Source organism: Lepisma saccharinum, chromosome 13 (assembly GCF_977018435.1).
Source record: "Lepisma saccharinum chromosome 13, izLepSacc3.1, whole genome shotgun sequence".
NCBI classification, from domain to species: domain Eukaryota; kingdom Metazoa; phylum Arthropoda; class Insecta; order Zygentoma; family Lepismatidae; genus Lepisma; species Lepisma saccharinum.
Window position 1 is genome coordinate 4916952 of NC_139241.1, and position 22523 is coordinate 4939474.

General features: G+C 38.8%; 1 protein-coding gene across 2 annotated transcripts in view; it reads right to left on the reverse strand.

Moving 5' to 3' along the window:
• Pld (Phospholipase D) overlaps positions 1-22523 on the reverse strand; it is a 170842-nt gene that overhangs the window by 89583 nt on the left and 58736 nt on the right. For both annotated transcript variants that reach the window (XM_083133813.1, XM_083133812.1), the window contains exons 13-17: positions 17245-17442; positions 12069-12329; positions 9710-9897; positions 6799-6917; positions 5992-6105 (exon numbers count right to left, since the gene is read on the reverse strand). In XM_083133813.1, coding sequence (XP_082989939.1) covers positions 5992-6105; positions 6799-6917; positions 9710-9897; positions 12069-12329; positions 17245-17442 — 880 coding nt within the window. The remainder of the gene's footprint in view (positions 1-5991; positions 6106-6798; positions 6918-9709; positions 9898-12068; positions 12330-17244; positions 17443-22523) is intronic.

The following is a 22523-nucleotide window of genomic DNA, read 5'->3' on the forward strand; positions in this document are numbered from 1 at the left end:
GATGAATGCTGATTATGTTGTATGGATGAAGAGACAAAAAAACAAAAAAAACGTCTAGGCTGACGGGACTCGAACCCGGAGCATACGGTGGCGAGCTCCTGCAGTCAACCAATCAGCGTACTCGCTCACAGACTACAACCTTTAGACAGAGAGTATGCTTTAGAAGTGGGTGGAATTAATCTTTTCATACCGTTCCGCTCAGGAAATTACGACAACCATTGATTGAAAATATAAACATATTTTAACTGGCGTTAAAAGTGATCTGTAAGAATATCCGTTTAACATTCATATTGGTTGAAGAATAGAATTTAATAGGTCGGTTGTTATAACTACAATTAAAACTTTGTTGAAGAGTTTGTTTCATGTTATAAGATTATAATTTATATTATTATGATAGTATTGGAGGCTAAGGCGTTAATTTTCAGCCGAAAATTTCCAATCGGTTGTTTGACGAATGGGCTAAAAAACAGAACACTGATCGGCGCAGAACATGTTGACCATTCACATCTCTCCAGTAAAGCTCGGATCACCCTCCCCCCATGGTCCGGTCAAGGTTCGTTCAATCGCGCTCAGCTCGAGGTCCGGTCACAATCGGGTGGAAATAATATTTGACGGGAGCGTGAGGAGGAGGAGCTTGACTTTGCGAAGCTCGGTCATTGATGTGAACGTCTGATAGGTTCAGCCCCGTTGCAAAGAATACGTGACCAAGTTTTGTGCGAGAAGATGAGCCGTCAGAAGGCAACGACCTATTGTAACAACTGAAAAAAAGGCGAGTAATTATGAAATTGATTGATGGGGCCATTGAGCAATAAAATCCCACAATATTTTCCTCTCAGTTCTGTTTTTAAAACATTGGTCCAAATATGTGATTTCAAGAACCTGACTAAAATAAATTTAAGAAAAAAAAACTGACCGAAACAACCAAATTACAATTAGCAAATGAAAGAAAGTTAAATAGGGAACTAACCACAAGTACGATCCGTAAACACTAGTTGTAACTACATTTTTTCATCTCGTTGCATTCATTAAAATCCTTAAGTCAAGAAGCTAACCTATTGGCGGTCATATTTTCCCGTACAACCAAGTTGTCATTTTTGTGTGTGCAAAGGGAAGGGAGGTGGTGGTTGGTCGAACCTCTGCCAAGGGAAAAATCATTTTTGATAAGTGGCCCCGAATCAAGATTAACAACGAACTTGTTCTTCGTTTAAGGAAAACGATACAAAATTACTCCCTATTTTTTTAAAAAAAAAAAAAAAAGTCGAGGAAAGCCACGTTCCACACGATGCGCGTAACAATCGGGTCCTTGAAGCTAGGCTTACAGCCTGCTGTATATTTGTCATGTGTTGTGTGGGAAACTTTCTAATAAAAGAGATGGTCAACAATGTCGATGTGAAACAATGAGCCCGAAATTTTTTATGTCGAACCTAGATCGACAAAGTAGTGTTACCATTGCTGACATTTACAGTTTTGCACATTGTACTTGCAAATAAACGTTTGCCGATTTCTAACCAAAAGTATAACATTATATTTATGATAACCGACCTCCTGTCAGAGTGGTTAGCAGAGCGTGCTACGCCACCAGGTTCGAATCCCGGCCTGGGCATGGATGTTCATTGTGATGTTCTTTCATCAATTTAATCGTATTACCATTCATTCTCATCCTCCAGATTAGTCAAAACTGGCATAAAAACGAAGTAAATCAACCAAGTCAATGAATCCCCGCTTTCACAATTACTTTTCTTCTTTGTCAATTTCTTCTAATTAACGCCAGTGCTGCAACAGCCAAGTCCGTTGTTGAAAATATCTTAATCATTGTAGTTAGCACAATAGACAGGCTTTTCATACAGAAAAATCCGTGTACTCTGTCTGGAGGAAACCAACACCAGACACGTTGATCGTATCTTGACGGAGCAAAGCGTGACCGCTAGTGTGGATACCCTCCGACTGTGAGCGGAGCTTTAGGGAAGAATGAATGACCCGAGCAGATGTGAATAAAGCCTAAACGCTATACGGGACGCGCTGTGCTTTCTGTGACGTCACCTCTGCTGTTTGGGTCTGTGATAACGACAAAGATTTTTCTGATTTGATTTATTTTATTTTCCTTCGCGTTTTGTACCTCTTGGCTAATTTGCAAAGATGGGGATGAGTGATGAAATGATGAAATTGATTAATGGACATTCACAAACAACCAAGCCCGAGCGGGAATCGAACCCGGGACCCTTGGCTTTGCAGCGCGATGTGCTAACCACTCGGCCAGAGAGTCCGGCAAGTGGTGTTGAATTTCCAAAAAATGAAGAAAGAACAGTAAAAAAAATCAATAAATTATTATATGTGAGCCTATGAACCCCGCCGCCCGCACAGGGAAGTAAGTTTCTCGTACGGCACGGGTAAGAAAAGTACATCGGGAGACAAGTTTGGATGTTAGTACCTATCCAAGAGAAGAAAGACAATCTTATCATTGAAAAATGTGGAATATTTAGCTCGAACGAATGAATATTTGTAATATTTAATATGTATTATAGTTTTATTTTCCCCATACTATTAACATTCTTCATACTATCCGTGAATGATTTTTGAGCTGTTAAGTTCATTTATACAAAGATAGGTTAATCGGGACTGAACCTACATTTTTATTTGGGATCCGAACAAGTATGTGCCCTCCCACCCACCCCGGGTATCGAATCTGGGAGCTCTTGATTACAAGGCAACGACGTAACGTTTACCACTATCACTAATATTTCATTTATACGATTTTTCAATTTAATGTTGCTAACAAAATGTATTTTTTCGTTATTGATATTATCATTCTTCATAATACTCAGTCATTGTTATGTGCCCCTACGTGCGCCCCTATATCCCGCTAAATCCGCCAGTGTATCAGTCGACAGCACCTATCATTGCTCTGTGTTTCTCTTTAACCCCCTGGCTATGCCTGCCGTGGTTTGTCGACGAGTCTGCCCTCTTGCGCCTGGAACTAGAAGCTAAGACACGTGGTTGGGGACCGTTAGCTGATTTCCCTCTCCTTCCGTCCTTGTCGACCTTACACGCATGCGCACGAACCTCGGAAAGTAAGTGCATCTGACGCTGTGTATGGGAGCCCGCCATCTGCAACGAATTCTAACGACCATAACCGTCATTTGTGTATCGCGAAATTGTCAAAAAAAGCTACACTAGCGCCACATACCCCCCCGTCCCGACCCTCAAGTTTGTGTATAGTGGTTTGTGTGTAGCATATCCGAGGTAAAAATAACTTTTCGCTGGAAACAATTTTCTGGGCTATTTACAGGTCGTAGAGTCCAAAAAATTGGGAGAGCTTTCCGAGGTACCGTCATTTTTACCTCGGTTAAATTTTTTACCTCGGAACGTTGGTGTTTAATCTCATGGGGCACCTCGGAACAACGGATTTGCGAACTCACCCCCCCCCCCCCCCCCACACACACACACACACACACACACACACACACACACACACACACACACACACACACACACACACACACACACACACACACACACACACACACACACACACACACACACACACACACACACACACACACACACACACACACACACACACACACACACACACACACACACACACACACACACACACACACTTAGGGTTACCGAGAACAATTGTTGGGGTTTGGCGATGTTATTGTGGAAGATATGGACTTCAAACATCTAGAAACATTAAACTGAATTGCCCTCTGCCTTGAGGACTGTTAATGTAATGTTAGATGCATAAAGAAAAAATATTGTGCTCCTCCAGGAATGCTCAACGTTGTAGCAAAGTGTGGTTTCTAAGTGGGCATGTTTTATGACATTTCCTGGATGCAGAGTTGAGTAGCAGGCAGCTGCAGCTGATTACAACTGACAATCATCTTACAATCCATGCTTTTCACATTGCACGTTAAACTTTACTCAAGGGTCAGAGAAGTTTACAAATATGTCTATTTACATTCATTTATATCAATAACTATGAACAATGTTACATATTGTGTTTACAATTATGTAAACGTTGGCAACTTGAACCAGAAGCCAACCTTTGTGCATTATACTTTTGAAACTATTCTGCTTGTTGCTCCTGTCTGCCATCTTGCTACTAGCAGGTGACTATGATGACAGCAGGTAGCATGTGGAATCCTTGCAGCCTGAACAACACCCAGATAGCAACTAGCTCCAGGGGCCTTGCTACTTCGCTTTGCTCCAACGTTGAGCATTACTGGAGGCACCCATTATATGCAGAAATTTTTTTACTCAACTTGTGTGGGAGCTTGGTCAGGAATGGAAATATGATTAGATTAGAAAAAAAACGTTAGATCGGAAACAGATTCTATATAGCTTTCAATCTTTTGATTTTTTTCTGACGCTTTCAAAAATCTGTCTAGACTATACATTTGGAGCTTTGGGAATTAAACTCACAAGGTTTTAGAGCATAAATTGTACTACAATTAGAATGAAATAATTTGAACTGGGTCTCTTCCACTGTCTCCGAGGTATTTTTTCAACTATCCTTACCTTTTTTAATGTGTTATGTTTGTCCAATGCCAGTCCATTTACAACCTGCTTTTTTAACCTCTTGAGGGGCTTTTTACACCCCTTTTTTATCTTTTTAAGTTTGAGGTAAGGGTTTTTTGATAAGGGGATCTTCTCTACATTCATTAAAGGGTGCAAAATGGCCTGATGTGCCGACGCAAGCAAAAATTTTAAATCAATCAATCTTCTTGATGGTACACAATCTTTATTACGGTTACTCTGTCATTAAAACTTTTATTTGAACACAAATTTTAAAAAAAGCATAAAGGTTTCACCATACTGTGAAAACTGAATATCAATCTGACGAAAGCTGAAACATTGCTGTTTAAAAGTTCTATGCTTGCCTTATATGAACTGAAATAAAAGTATCAGATGTCTAATTAGTAGCTCATAACTAGACATCGGATTTTAGGTTCTTAACCTATTTTTTCCTTTACAGGTATGTAAGGAATAATAAGTTATGTCAGCATTTCGTTATAAAACGTATCAACTGATGAAGTTTTATAGTGCCTAAAAAAACTATTTTGCTTGTTAGAACCTATTTTAGGTTTGTGTGCCTAAATCAAGCCTTTTTAAAGGTTTTACAGGATTTTTGTCACACAGAGGCATTTGCTTTGGTCACGAAAAAATTCAATGACGAACATGTTTGAAATGTACTCTCTGTCGATTTCCCTTCCTCCAAGTCCATGGTGATTTTTCAAAGCTCTAAACAAATCAAAATGTCTGGTGCCACTGTTACCTGTACAATCCAAAGTGGTCAGATCTGCAAGGTCTTGAACACTTTCGCGTCACTTCGGTGCTTTGTGGCATTCACGCCCTTCAAATTAACATTTCGTCATTGAAGTTTGCACCACTGACTATGTTTTTGTTGAAAGATTATTTTCAGCATATATTTAAATATATCAATAAGATGATTCTCACAGACAAAACTGCAGAGTTTGACTGTGGATAACATGAAAAACGATTTTTGCCTAACTATACGGTGAAGAGTGGATTTTAATAGCAAATTTCCAATGGTAAGTTCTGCCATCGGCGTAGGTTTAGGCAACAGACATAACGTTATGCAAGATAGTGCATATTTCTGGATATAGGTGTCCCATTTTCATTGCTGGTGACTGTACGTAATCAGCATTTTCAGGAATTTTGAACTATTTTAAGTTTTTTTGAACATACTTCAGGATTTTTTTTAGCCTAACTTAAGATTTTTTGAGCCTATTTTAGGAACCTACAAGCACACTTTTTAGAACCTAAAAATCCGACGTCTACTCATAACACTCAAAGTAATATAAAAATGTGTAAAGAAAAGCTTTGAAATCTCCCAATCCACTCCAACCCTTCTGTCATTTTAAACTCTGGATAAACATTCCATGTTTGATCATCCCTATACACAGAAGCAATGAAACTTTCCCCAAAGACAGAATTAAAAAGAATTATGCATTTTGTACATACCTGGCAGTTTACGCAGAAAGGGAGCCCAGCAAAATCCACTGGAGATAGTTTTAAACTCTCGTAAGATTTTGGCAGGAGACATGGGTAAGCAGCATTCATTCTTGCTTTCTCCAACTGCAAAAGACAAGAAAATATTTTACTAAAGCATAGTTTACGCTTCGTGGCAACATAATTAAGAATAAATAATACAAGTGTTCACTTATTTTTATTAATATTTATGGCATGAGCTTGTTTTATCTTAAGGGGAAGAGTGATAATTTCACACCAGTTTTGCATTTATTCCAATATCATCGTAACAGGCACTGCCACAAAAAATCCCTCGGGTGGACATGAGGGTATGAATTTCTCTCCATGTTGCAAGTCGAAGCAGTTTTCTTATGTTGATTATTAAGCGATACACAATCTGTAAAAAATATGATGAATACATGTTTACAGAATCTCGTGTATTCCTTATGGAGAATCCACGACTAATTAAATGGGCGTTTCGACTTTTCCAACTACCAAGAAATTGCTCAACATATCCTCCTCCTGTTCATGTACTTTTCTACGCCACTGGATGTTTCACATTTCGAAGAGAGCAAATAAAATAATGCTCCTATACTTAAGTGTAATGTATTTCTCTGGTGCAAAACTCTTCTCTGTAGCAGTGTTGACAAACATGATGCACATAAAATAACTAAATTTCACCTTAAATGGAGTTAAAACTGACTTTCAAGGAAGCAGATTTTCGAAGGCTCCATAAAGGCCTCCTAGAGTAATGTTAGGTGTACCCATACCTAGTGTAAAAGTATATTCCATATACAGTACCTTGACAGCATTCCACCTCTGAATAAAATGCCTGGCAACGTCTCGAGCAGCTGTTCCTGATACAAGCACTCCAATATCATGCCAGGGCATTCTGGGGGTTGTGGTTCTGTCCACTAAATCTGTAAATACAACAAACACAATTATCGGCAACAAATGTGAAAAAAGAAAACAGAAGGAAAAAAATTAATGTGGCTGTAGCATTGCAGCCATAGCACAGCTTTGATATTCGAGTACTGCATGGGACCACTTTCGCTTGCTTAAAATCGTTCGAGTCTTCCATCCTCAAGCCTGCTATGCTCAAGCGTACTGCACTCGTAGTGGAATGATTGGAATGATTTCAGAACATAATATGCAGCACTGTCAAGCTAAAACCCATGGAAGGAAATCACTCTATGCGATTACAATTCTAAATAATAATTCCATATATTATTATATACGACTCAAATACAATACATATGAAACTATGCAATATCAGGGTGTCTATAATTTTGTAAAAATGAAATTCCCTGACTTTTCCACATTTTCCATATCAAGAACCAAAATTTTTCAAACAAAACCATTAGGGCAATTAGTGTACATGTCTGAAAGAAGGTTACTATATTTCAGCTACATGCATCCTTAGAATCTCGCTAAACGTAATACTGGAGTATCTACTTCACATGTAAAGGTAATAACGAGAAGGAAAACTCAACAGTAATTGACTCTTGGATATGAGGAGGGAAGCAAGTATCAGGGGTGACATTTTATGTGATACATGACTTCATCATTGACTAATGATTAACAAATAATATTTTTTAAAAAAATAATTAAATTACTGCATAAATACGAGGGTAATTCAAAAAGTAACCGCCGTTTTGGCATTGCGCTAGTAGTAGTGGGCAGAGCGCAACCGTTGTTACATCACGCAATCTGTGATTCAGTAAGATTCCAGCTGTGCTAGTGACAGCATCGTAGTGCTGCGCGTGTACGCCACAAAATGTGTGCTGCCATCGAAAAATACCGCCAAATGCGAGGTACACGGAGTGATAAAATTTCTTTGGGCAAAAAATCATGGAACGTGGTACGATAATCACTTCTGAAGTTTACTGTAACACTTTGCAGAAACTGAGAAGAGCCATCCAGAACAAACGTCGCGGTCTGGGGTTGTGTTCATGCATGACAATGCTCGGCGAACAAGACCTTTTGCGCCAATTCAAATGGGATGTTTTTGATCATCCCCCGTACATCCCAGACTTGGTTTCTGATTTTCATCTGTTCACTTACATGAAGAAGTGGCTTGGGGCACAGTACTTCGCTGACGATGAGGGCCTTCAAAATACTGTGACAGGTTGGTTGAATTCCCAGGCGGCCGAGTTTTATGCAGAAGGGATTGACAAATTGGTGAAATGCTATGACAAGTGTTTGAATTTACATGGCGACTATGTTGAAAAATAGAGAACAGCTGCACCTTTCAGATGTAAAGTAAAAATTTGTTGTATCTAAAAAAGGTAAAGTGCTCCCCTGTGCTTAGCACCATGCCATGAAGGCGTATAGGGGTAACACCCCACACTTTCTTGATTCAGTCGTGAGTGGGGGTGATGTGATCAGCATCACGCCCCTGACCACCTTTACCCCCCGGGGTTTCCCCCCCCATACCCATGTCATTTGATGCTGGGTGGGTGCCACGGCCGCTTCCAATGTTAGAAAAAAGTTCCCGGATTTGAACCGGCCGGGGATCGAACCAGGGACCTTTAGCATGGAAGTCAGACGGGTTACCCACTGAGCCACTCGGCCAGTAGCAGTTTTTTTTATTTACAGCCAAACGGTGGTTACTTTCCGAATGACCCTCGTAATACATAATTATAGTACAATTTAATAACACATGTACTGTTCCCAATAACTATCAAACGGACACTAAAGAAGCAAGAAGAAATGGTAAATTCCCACAGCCACCCATTGTAGTAGATTTCTACATGAAAACGGTCGAAATTTTACTGTAAGAACTGGTAATTCCAATATATTAAACTGAAGTATAGTTTGTCAAGTTTTAAATTTCTTGCTTGTCCTTTCTTTCTTTCTATGTTCAAGAACCTACTTTTAGAGCACTACTAGAAAAATATTGACTTTTTTTTTAGCCAGTAAATTTCCCTGACTTTCCAGAAAAACTAAATTCCACGACTTTCCCAGGATTTCTAGACTGGTCGACACCCTGAATATCTAGAGACCAAAACGTAAATTGGAAACCCTGGATACACATGCTGGGAGACCTGCCTAGGTAATTGAAAATATCATATCACAGTGCAACAAGTATATGTACATCTTGTCCGCTTACCGAAAAGGATGATCATATTCTGCAAAATAATAAAATACAGTTATCACATTCAATCGAACATCATTTTAATGTGACAACAATTGTAAAATGTCCACCTAGGCAGTTTCAGTCCATAATCATCTATTTCATCATTAAACTGCATTTTAACATGGAAATGATGACTGTGTTCACTTAAGTTTCAATTTCACTGCATCCTTTACTTCACGATCTATACCACAGACAAATGACGGAAATACATATACTACTAGGCTCCAATTCCTCTCGTTCGAGCGTAAGACTTATTAATTTTGTGTGCCACCTAGCGTCGCCAGTGTGAACTATCGAGCACTTGAGTGAAAAGCCCTCATTGCAGTATTCTATTTGATATTATGTGCCTTTTACTATTTTGTTTAGGAAGGCAAGTACCAGATTTCTTGCTTTTGCTAATTAATTTTGTTAAAATGTCTAACTTTACTGCACTATATGCGTGACTTTGAAATAAGGAACAAAAGAAGGAAGGGTAAGAACTTGGAAAATGAGAGCAAAAAAGCCCTTAGAAACAGTTCCCAAACAGAAAACTTACAACAGGTGACAGCAAACTCTCGGTCATGAAAATCTTACCTTGGTATGGCTCATGTAAGTTAGCGAAGTCCTTCACGATGAAGTTTGTGTAGTCCTTCCCAAGCCAGAGCTTTGCTGACCCTGAAAGGCCTCGAGGAAGAGCATCGCCAGCAGCGCCCTCGTCATCAAAATCTGCAGGCTTCTCCTCCAGAACAGGAGCTTCTTCCATCTCTGCCTTCTCATCCACCCTGCGAACGGAACATGGCATTTCCTCATTCACAGACGGTGCAATGATAAACACGCATCTTTAAACAATTTCCTTTACTTTTAACCCTACCTGATTGGGAGGGAAGGGGGAGGGGAGGCTCAGAATCCATATACAGGGTGTACACGATGAACCTCCGGGGTTTTGACGCAATGTTAAAAATCAGAAAATAAAGTCACAACAATCCAGTCTTTTGTATTTGGTGCCATATACGCTCACGTTTGCGTGGGATTTTTTTTTTTTTTTTTTTTTTTGTTGTTGTTCACGTGCATCATGATTGGCAGTGCTGTCGTCGCTTTTGTGAAAATGGCATCTTGTCAAGAGAAAGCACATGCTGTGGTTTGGTTTACGGAGTCAAAATCAATTGTTATGATGCAGCATACGGTTCAGCGTGTCTTTAACAAAACGCCACCAACAGACAACAGCATCAGCACATGGTACAGAATTTTTCTGGAAACGGGGAGTGTGTTGAAGAAGCCAGGAGGAGGAATGCCATGCATCTCCGACGACACAGTTGATCAGGTTCGTGGCGCTTTCCCCTGGCCACCACATAGCCTGGATATCACTCCCCTGGAATTTTTGCTCTGGTGGTATGTTAAGGATGCAGTTTACTGAACGAAAGTGCCAAACATGAATGCTTTGTGTGACGGAATTGTTGATGTCATTGATACCATCCTTGACGACGTGCTGCAGATTTTTCACCAAAATTTTATTTTATTTAACACTTTTGAACCCGAAATTGACTCAGTTTTCGTACCAAAAGTTAGCCTTTTTTATTTACCAAAAACGTGTGCCTCTAAGTATGGATAATCCAGATATTGGACTAATGCAGTTATACTTGATATCAGAGTATTCAGATCGCTATTTACTTTCCAAGTTCAGTAAGTTATTCTGGTAAGAATGGACCCTGGGATTTCATGCTGGTACATTTCAGTCAGGACATAAGTCTGGTAGTACGCAGCATTGATTTTGACGTTTTGCTCCACCTTTCGGAGACACAGTTTGCCCCTGTACGAGAAACCGGCCACAAAAAAGCTCTCCGAGCACTGGCGGAAGAACGTGCTTCGGCCCTTGGCGTCAACAGGTCTGTATGTAAGGGCACTAACTTTACCACAGTCTGTGAGGTAAATCCACGCCTCATCAAGGGTCACAACAAACTTCCACCGATCACCCGCTAGATGACGTTCATACAGCCTCCTGCAGTTCCTTTTTCGCTCAGCCACATGACACGCTTTCAGGGCATGCACACTGCTCTTGCTAACGACCTTGAGGCGTAAATCCCTGTAAATGGCACGGTTGATTGTCGCCTGCGATGTGTGGCATTTGCTGGCCATCGCACGCTGTATGGGGGGATTTTCCGAGGTCGCCAAATGCTGAACAACACGCAATAGCGGTGGGGTCCTCATCACGGGAAGCTGGTTTGTAGCTGCTCGCGTCAGTGTGGTGGCCCCAGGTCTCTGTGCCGCATATTTCCGTATAATACGAATCACAGTGGCACGACTTACACGAAAATTACGAACTTTACACATTTCTACGATGCATGACGCCGTGAACTTCCCGTCGGAAAGGGCAACAATGTACCCCTCCCAGAATCTGTTCAGTTTCGCCGGCATCAGACTACACTTGACCACACTACTCTACTGCGTGACTAACGAGATACTGTTGCTTGCCTTGTGGCAATCTCATGGCGATGCGTTGTGCATGCGCGGTACAGTCACACATTGAATTCAGCTCAATATACATGAATCAACCTCTGTACTCTAAACTGTATTTCTTTTACTTTTTTTTGTTACAGCAGAAAACTTTGTGCATGAACTTAGTAATTCGGAGATCTCTTTTAGACAAAAAAGGTAAACATTTGAAAATATGCAGAGAGAGTGTAAAAACGGATAAGAGGACAAATTGGATGAGGGATTTGTAGAGAATCCATACAGCAGAAATACAAATATGATGAATAAAAAAAGAAATAAATTATAAAACTGTGTAGATAATCTGGATATTAAGATTATTTCACATATCTGAACGATATGGATAATTTGGATATCTGGACATTTTGGATGATCTGTATGTCTGGATTGAAAATTATCCGATATCTGGATAAAATTGTATCTGGATTTGGTTATCTCTAAGATCTACCTGTTGAAGGCTACTCACAGTTCCTCATTTGATTTGTTCACATCATTGGCATCCTTCCTGTCAACACCATCCTCGCTGTCTTCGTCCGCACGCTCGTACGTTCCAGAGAACCAGTCTCTCCCTGGCAGCTTCACGCTCATCACCCTCTCTAAGATGGACTTCCGGGGAAGTTCTGGGGTGTCGGCTTTCATGTTCTCAAGGGTTGGACACATTTCCACCGCATCCTCGTCCATCACCCCCTCCACGTCTTCCACGATCTCTGCTACAATCTCCTCTGGGCTGGAAAAAAACAATGCCCAGTGTTAGTTATATCTGTTTAACCGAACGAGACATTAAAATCTAACAAACGTTTTGTTAAAATCAGGGATAACTCTGTACCACTTTGAAGCAACACTGCTACCAATACTCTCACTGAGCTGTTTGACTGAAGCAACGTGCAACATACCACAAGCTACGCTTCTTACTTGTAAATGAACTTACAGAAATAAATTGAACTTTTTGTAACAAAGTTTAACACGTTGCTTGTGTGTCACTGTTTAATCTATGGCTAACAATAAAATGGGCCATTTTGTATATTTTCATGAACTTTGTATAGAAATGTGAATCACACTATTTCCTTTTGTACACAAGAATTTGAAGGACTACAAGCTCCAAAAGCATTGAAACCTAAATGTAATTGCAAACCATGTAAACACGATTTAAATTCTGGAGTGCCATACAAAAATTGGACATGGTCTATGTAGCAAATGTTAATGAAATTATAGGTGATTATCAATGTGGATTTAAATGTAACAGATCAACAACAGATCAAATTTTTCACATCAGACAGACACATGAGAAAAAGTGGGAATACAGGGTCCGGCAAGGAGTTAGACGGTTTTGAAATGTGAATAACACACTTAATTTTCAAAGGTACAGAAATGTATTACTACAGAAATACAGGTCATTGTATGCCATTTTTATTTACCACGACAGTTCGTGTAAAAAAAAATGATGCCTTCAATTTACACATTTGAAGGCCTTTTTCCTTTCCTTTGAAATGACCTACGAAAGATCTTGAGTCAGCGCTTTGTCCGTTTGAACAATTGAAATAAATTCAAATCAACAATCGGCGATGAGAAGTTGGTGGCCTGCTTAACTGTTTGTCAGCCCAGTAAGCATGGAGCCCTGGAATGTGCAACATCAAGCATTTGTTGTGGAGGGATTCTTCAAGACTGGAGAATCTGTATTGAAAACGCAGCATCTTTTTCGACGTCATTTTCATGTGGCACGCCATGGGGGTGTACCAAACCGCAACACTATCCTCAGGTGGGTGCAGAATTTCAGATTGACAGCATCAGCTATGAATAGGTCACCACCTGGCCGTGTTCGAACCGTAAGGACACCAGAAAACATAGGACGAGTAAGGGAAGCTATCGTTAGGAGCCAAAGACGGTCTGCCAGCCAGGATGCTGTAGCGTTGGGGATTTCAGATCGCTCTGTACAACGAATGTTACATCTGGATCTAAAATTTCACCCTTACAAAATTATGCTTGTGCAGGAGCTGCATGATTACGACTTTGTCAATCGTAAAAGATTTGCTGAACGGACGCTCCAAATGTCCAAGGAAACGATTATTCTTATGAGTGACGAGGCACATTTCCATTTAAATGGATCTGTAAGCAAGCAAAACTTAAGATATTGGACAAACAAAAACCTGCAGGAGATTCATGAACGACTGCTTCACAGTTCACGAGTGACGGTATGGTGTGGTGTAGCTTCATTTGGTGTCATTGGCCCGTATTTCTTTGAAGATGAAGATGGGGATTGTGTGACTGTGAACTCCGAATGCTATATCGCAATGATGAATACTTTTGTTTTACCAGAACTTCTATCGGCTTCGACGTATGCGTAGGATAAATCAGCAAGACATATGATTCGAACAAGATGGAGCAATGGCTCACACATCTAGATCCTCTATTGCTATTGTTGGTCAACTTTTTCCAGGACATGTCATTTCCCTGTTTGGTGACATACCCTGGCCTCCTCGGTCACAAGACCTTACAATCTGTGATTTTTTCTGTGGGGAGTCCTCAAATCCAAAGTGTATGTGAATAAAGCTCGCACATTAGACGACCTGAAGCTTGCAATTAGAGATGAAATTGCAAACATTGATGGTGAAATATTGCAACGTGCCGTACGCAACTTCTGGGAGAGGCTTTGAATGTGTGTACACGTAAATGGAAGTCACATGAAGGACATCATTTTTAAGTCATAAAGAATTGCCATGGCAATTGGCATACAATAACTTAAAATGGCATACAATAACCTGTATCTCTGTAGTAATACATTTCTGTACCTTTAAAAATTAGGTGCGTTATTCACATTTCAAAACTGCAACTCCTCTGCCGGACACTGTATAATCGAAATGTCCATCAACTATTGATTGACTTTAAAAAAGCATATGATTCAGTTAAAAGAGATAAATTATATAATATATTAGTCGAGTTTGGAATACCTAAGAAGCTTGTTAATATGATAAAAGTATGCACCAGTGAAACAGAAAGTAAAATTCGTGTGGATATTAATGTGTCTGACAAATGGGTGGGTCAAATCATGATGGGTTAAAACAAGATGAATTATCTCCATTGCTCTTTAATTTTTCCTTAGAATACGCTGTTAGGAAGGTAAAACAAACTAATGAAGGACTAAAATTAAAAGTATGTGACTCAGCTGTTAGCATATGCAGATGATGTAGACTTACTGGGGGATGATGTAAATACAATTAAGAATAATGCTAAAATATTTTTTCAAAGCAGCTAAAGACATAGGTGTGGAAGTTAGCAAAGAGAAAACTAAATATATGCTTACAGGCCAAAACCAAGTGTTAGGTAATAATCAAAATCTAATTATTGATAACAACTTGTTTCAACCCGTTTCCAAGTTCAAGTACTTAGGAGTAATACTAACAAATGAAAATGGCATTAAAGAGGAAATAAAAAGTATGTTACTTTTCTCTTCACAAACTTTTATTTTCTAGTTTAATATCTAAGAAACTAAAAGTTAAAATGTACAAAACAGTAATTTTGCCTGTAATGTTATATGGATGTGAAACTTGGTCCCTTACATTGAAAGAGGAACATAAATTGAGACTATTTGAAAATAAGATCCTTAGGAAAATATTTGGGCCTAAAAGGGATGAGGAGAGAGGCGAGTGGAGAACGTTATATAATTTAGGAGTACATAATTTGTATTCATGTCCAGATATTATTAGAATGATTAAATCAAAGAAGACTTAGGTGGGCAGGCCATGTGCCATGAATGGGAGAGGAAAGAAGACTTTACAGGATTCTTGTTGGTAAACCTGATTGTAAGAGGCAGGAAGACCAAGACGAAGATGGAGGGATAATGTTGAGATGAACCTAAGGAAATTGGTAGGGATTGAAAAGAGTATACAGATCTTGCTCAGGCTAGGGACAGATGGAAGGCCTGTATTGCTGCAGCCATGAACCTTCGGGTTCAAGGAGGCTAGAGAGTTAGTTATAATCAAAGGGCCCCAGGTTCGATACCTGGCGGAGGCACATATTGATTCGAATCCAGTATCGATTAGCTTATCTACAATTAGCCAAAAGTGGCAAAAAGAGACTCTAGATAAGAGAAGTACTAAATAAATCATTCATCCTCATGGTCATGATTAGTGAGAGTTACAGAAAAGTAGAAAATATGCGTAAATTTCGAATAATGAAAATTGTCATTTCTGCAGGAAAGTCAATAACTCGTACGTACTTTTTGCAATATCATAAAATATATTGAGGAAACTTGATGTGTAAACCTAAGCATTCTAAACATATTGTAATTTTAAAATTTGCAAACAAATATGACAAAAATAATTGTAATTCTATAAAGTGTATGTCTATCGTTCTTCTAAGAATAATTTCTTGCTGGTGAGATCCTATAAACTGACAATGATCAATGTTGTTAACGTACTGAGCCATTGATTGCACACACTATCGATTTGTCAGTGTAGTGGAAAATGATTACCTCGTTTTTACACTACAAGTTGTTTTTTACACAGTAATTAATGACATCTTTCTGTCTCTTACACCATGGATATCCACAGGATTTGTTCCGGGGGTGGCACAAACGAGGCATGTTTCTTCCCAAAATAGCAATGTAGCTCAAAAAATGTAGATGCTAGACGGAAATCACTCTGATATCTATAATCTGTGATATCAAGATATTTATAATCTACATTATCCATATTTCAATGTAATATGTAGACTTTGTCTTTGTGAACCTCCTGCAAAAGTATGTGTTACTGTCGATTTTCTTTTACACTGTTGCCACATTAAAAATTTACCTCAAAATGATGAGAAGAAATGTAGCTGTAGCAAAATTTTCGCTACAGCTACAAATTTTGTAGCTAGCTACAGTAGCAATGCTACAAGTAGCACGCTACTTCCAACCACTGGAAATTGAGTCATCGTAATTATGTCATTTTCACATACAGGGCGATTTAAAAGTCTCTTGACATTTTTCTCATATCACTAATGAATGGTTTTCAGGATGAGATAAAAGACACTGTTGTTTTCCAGCAAGATGGTACACCACCCCATTTCACCAGAATCGTTCGGGACTGCCTGACACCTTCCCTGATAGGTGAATTGGCAGTGGTTCACCAAGACTTTGGGTGGCTTGCTCTCAGACCTGACTCCTCTACCCTTTTTTGTCTGAGGTTTCATCAAGTCTAGGGTGCACTAAGTAAAGGTGAACACCATAGAGGAACAGGAGATCACGCCAGCTATGTTGGAGCATGTGTTCCGGTCTACACAACAAAGGTGGGTGCTATGCCTAGACTTACAGGGCGTCCACACTGAAATGTACTGTGTTTGTCTTCTATTCTAGAGTACTTTTCAGCAGTAATGCCAATTTTGTCAATGAAATGCTTCTTGATTAAAATGTCAAGAGACTATTGAATCACCCTGTAAATCAAAATATAAGAATTATATTTGTACTTTCATTCTTCTTCAATGAATAAATCTATTCCTTTTGTCTTAATTATGTATGTTTTGTTATGTATTACATATTATTTTGACTTTAATGTGGAGTATTTAAAATCGCCCGATTCATTGTCGCACCCTGTATATTGGGAAAATTCTTTAATACATTTTTAATCAAACAGAATGTAGGATAAACATCCTGATGTAATATTTACCTCACAGCTTCTTCTTGCGTCTCACTCTCAATCACTGACTGCACCACGCCCACAGTTACCGTGTTGCTGGCTTGTGCCAACTGCAGGAGGGTCATTGGGGTTGCGTCCCCCCCACTGGGTCTGCTGGAGGTCTTCAGCTTCTGGACCGGAAGGTAAGAAGCCTGGGACCTATTTGTGACGCTGCCCAGATCTGTAAGCCTGAAATGAAGGAAACTTACAATGTAATATTAATTATTTTTCTTTAAACTACTCTCCATCAATTATTTTGCATGGTACTTTCATGGACAAAAAATTTTCAGTGTGAAAGATTTGCAAAATTTAAAAATTATTGTTTTTTGTTTTTAAATTGTGGACGGTCTATTGCCTCACAGTAACTCTCTCGACACAAGGCACATGTCATATTTCATCAGGCAAAGACTTCATTGAATATACTTCCATGCATAGTCATAACTTGGTGGGAGCAAGGGGGCACTTGCCTCGCACAACATTTTCAGATTAATGATACTTTTGTTAACCTCCCGAGACCTGAGGAGCAAATAATGAATATTTATGATGATTTCGCAAATGTAACAGTTCTTTAGCAAAATAGTCCTGAATGCTAATTTTATGGGACAGAAAACTTTTTGATTCTGGCCCTCCCCAAAGTTAGGCCTCAAGTTACGCACATGCATTCCAGGTAATGAAAAATCAGAAGAATTCATTCAGAACCTTACTAATGTAAGACACTGTTATGACTGAATCAAAATTGATAAGGAGCATCATATTTATCCAATGTAATACTGGGGTCATTCCGTGTCAAATCAACCAATTTTAAAATAACTGGTTGCATCACCATTTTAGAAAAAAATATTTTTTGTACATACATTTGTTTGTACATGTTTCTAGATATCAAAATGAGTTTAAAAATAAATCTTGTGCTTGGTTCTCCTGGGAGGGCCATTTTTCCAACGTGGCACATGTCCCCATTAAGGTTTTTATATATTTCTATTTCAGCATTAGCAATTATTTTATTTTCTAGTGAATGGACATTACCATTAACGTTCCATTAAATTTACGCATTGTTAATATGTACAAATGAGTTAAAAATAGTACGAGGTTAGTAAAAAAAGAAGAAGCAGATTTCGAAATGTTATTTCCAACAAACCATACAAGCCAGAAACATTATATGCACATCATTGAATAGATTAAGGTTCAAAGCTTTGTTGTACTTTAGTTGATTTTGTTTGTGCACTAAGAATGACTTTCTTTTTTTGTTGTGGGTAAATTACGATGCCACAGGAAAAGTCGTTTTGTGTGATAAAGTTTGCGAAGTGTGAATCTATTGTGCAAGTGCAACGTGAATTCCGCTGTAGATTCAACAAACAGATGCCTCGTCATAAGCAAATTTCAAACTTGGAAGCTTCCTCTATCCAATGATGTGTGGATTACGTTCCTGTCGTGTATGGTTTGTTGGAAATAACATTTTGAAATCTACTCCTCCTTTTTGACTAACCTGGTACTATTTTTTAACTTATTGGTATATATTAACAATGAGTAAATTTAATGTAACATTAACAGTAATGTCCATTTACTAGAAAAAAAAATAATTGCTAAAGCTGAAATAGAAATATGGATCTGTAATTATACAGGGTGTCCGGCTTAGACCTTTAACATTACAAAAGAGCATAATTTTGCAGAGAAACCCAATTTTATTAGCAAAATTTACATTTTGGTAGAAAAACTCATGCATTTTTTTGTTCTAGCACCAGCACTTCACATAACCTCGATATGAGCCCCCCCTGTGGCACAGCAGATGTCGAACCGATATTCCAATTCCGTCCACGTATTCACTAGCATTTGAGGGGTCACATTGTTAATCGCCTGACGAATTCTGTTACGCAGATCTTCCAAGTTCTCGACGGGCATACTGTAGACTTGGACCTTGATGAACCCCCAAAAGAAAAAGTCTAGGGGGGAAAGATCCGGCGAGCGCGGAGGCCAAGCAAGTGGTTTAGATCCTCTTCCTATCCATCTTCTGGGAAAATGCTCATCGAGAAATTCTCGTACAATGATGGCAAAATGTGCCAGGGCTCCATCTTGTTGGAAAATGGTTTCTGCAGGCATTTTAGGCACAGTATAATGCTGAAGCATGTCTAAATAATTCGTTCCTCTCACTGTTTCTTCAGCAAAGAAGAATGGGACTATTATCTTCCCTTTCATTAACCCACACCACACATTAACTTTTGGAGAGTCTCTCATAATTTCACGAAACTCATGAGGATTGTCACTTCTCCAAATACGGAAATTTTGCTTGTTAACTTTGCCACACGTGTGGAATGCAGCTTCATCAGAAAAGCACACCTTGTCCAGAAAAGCATTGTTGTTGTCAATTTCGGTTAACATTTTGCCGGAAGACGTCTGCCTTTTAGGTTTATCATCAGGATAATTTCGTTGATCTAACTGGATCTTGTACGCCCGTAGACATAACCTTTTGTGCAAAACGTCATTGATAGTACACTGAGGAATGTTGAGCTCTAAACTTGCACGTCTTATTGATTTTCTTGGACTTCTTGTGAATGTAGTGCAAATCACTTCAATGATTTCCTCTAATACCTTCCGCTTCGCATACTTCATGCCCACTGACACAACACTTCCAGTTTCTCTTAGTTGTTTATCCCACTTAGCAATACTCAAATAGAAAGGAACATTGTTGTGACGTTGAAGATTGAATTCACGCCGAAGAGCATGTTGGACAAGCTTTACAGGTTTGTTTGCTGCCAGTGAAAGAACGCAGAACACTTTCTGCTGAACCGTCCACTTCTCCATCTTGGAATTTATGCATTACACGTGCATGCGCGTCATGTCAAATCGAAGTACTGGTGATTCTCGCAAATGGCCACAGTTGACAGTCGCATACAAACAATAAGTTTCATTTGAAGTTGAATGTAAATAAAGTTATACTGTTTTGTAATGTTAAAGGTCTAAGCCAGACACCCTGTATATGCTGCAGGAGTATGGACTAGGGATGGCCAAACAGATCCGGATCCGTTCGGATCCAAAAGTTACGGATCTGGATCCGGATCCAAAAGTTACGGATCTGGATCCGGATCCTAAAGTTTCGAATCTGGATCCGGATCCGAAAATTCCGGATCCGGGTCCGAAAGTTTCTTATCTCAATCCCATTATAATATTACCACACCTTACAAGCTATTATGATCTTCGATTACAAAGAAATTTTTCATTAGTTAGTCCTACAATAATTTTTTTCAAGTGTTGTTCTTAAAATACTTTGCTACGCATCGGCTAACACACTCGTGCACAAAAATAATCTTACTTGTTTAACATAAAATGTCAGGGGTGATTTTGTAAATGCCATTGAAACGAATATGTATTCATTCGAATGTATTGGAAATGGAAACACACATAAATGTGAGACATTCCCTTCCAGGATGAAACCTTTAACACATTTAACAAGATAGAAATATATTATACAAAAAATATACAATTGTTCTACAGTTATAGTTTTAAAAATTAAAATAAAACATTATAATATATGCAGTGTTATACCGGGTGGTCCATTTATAATGATAGTATGGAATATCGCATGCAGAATGCATCCAATCGAAAAATTGCACAGAATAAAAGTTTGATACTATTGAGGGGGTAAGTCAATGCCGCAAAAATTTCGTCGCCGCCACCAACCCCTTAAGGGGGGGGGGGGTAAATTTGAAATTTCAAATGGAACACCCCCATTCATTTTACATATTTGGATTCCGTGTTGAAAAAGAAGAATTTTTTGTTTGAAAAATTTTGTAAAAAAATTGCAAACTTCGAACATTTATAAACATTTGGTAGTTTCACATTCATTTTGTTCCCTTTATGTAATAACGGTTTTGGTTTCCGTTGAGAAGATTGCATAAACGAATTTTATTCAAAAAATATGTGCAAAGAATTCGGCAAAAGAAAATTGTTTGCAATTTATGTTTTTGTGTAACAATAAATAATATTAATTTGTTCCAACTCTTTGGTTTCAAGGAACAATTTCATATGAACAACAAAATTAAGTATGTTACTACAAATTACTTATCATTTGAGGTACACAAATAAATGTTTAAAGGTGCAAATGTTCAAAATGATGACCGGTCTCTTCAATGCATTTCAAAACACGGTGTCTGAAGCTCCACTCTGTTCGTCCCAAAATGTCAGGAGTGATAGAGGCACAAGCATCAATAATTCGTGCCGCATGTTTTCTAGCGTTGTTGGAACTTCGTGTAACACTTTTCTTTAAGTAGCCCCCAAAGGCAGAAATCAGGCGACGTTAGATCGGGTGAACGAGCTGGCCAAGAAACGGGTCCTCCACGTCCTATCCATCGACCAGGAAACTTTGTGTCCAACATGGCTTGAGCCTGAATGGAGTACCGAGTAGTGTTGTTCATATGAAATTGTTCCTTGAAACCAAAGAGTTGGAACAAATTAATATTATTTATTGTTACACAAAAACATAAATTGCAAACAATTTTCTTTTGCCGAATTCTTTGCACACATTTTTTGAATAAAATTAATTTATGCAATCATCTCAACGGAAACCAAAACCGTTATTACATAAAGGAAACAAAATGAATGTGACACTACCCAATGTTTATAAATGTTCGAAGTTCGCAATTTTTTTTACAAAATTTTTCAAACAAAAAATTCTTATTTTTCAACACGGAATCCAAATATGTAAAATGAATGGGGGTGTTCCATTTGAAATTTCAAATTTACCCCCTCCCCTTGAGGGGTTGGTGGCGGCGACGAAATTTTTGCGGCATTGACTTACCCCCTCAATAGTATCAAACTTATATTCTGTGCAATTTTCCATTGGGTGCATTCTGCAGGCGATATTCCATACTATCCTTATAAATGGACCACCCAGTATAAGTACAAAGTGCAAGACTAACAAGGGAGGTTATCTAAGTGTCCCCCTCCGATTTCCATGAAATTTGGCAGGTGTATATAGAGGCCCTATGTCCCCTGTTTCTTCCTATGCCATATTTATGTAGTTTCGGGGTCAGATCCCCACTTCAATTTCTCCTCATCTTGACATTTGAAGGAGGGGTTGCCCCCTAAAACAGTTTTTTTAGCTGAAACACAAAAAAACGCACTTCTTCCTTTGGGCCCCTCCAAACACCTGCCAAATTTCATGGAGATCGGAGGGGGAGACTTAGACCTCCCTTGTAAGTGTATTAATTAATTACAAATCGCGCACGCGCACACACACACTATATATATATGTGTGTATGTATGTCTATTATATAGTA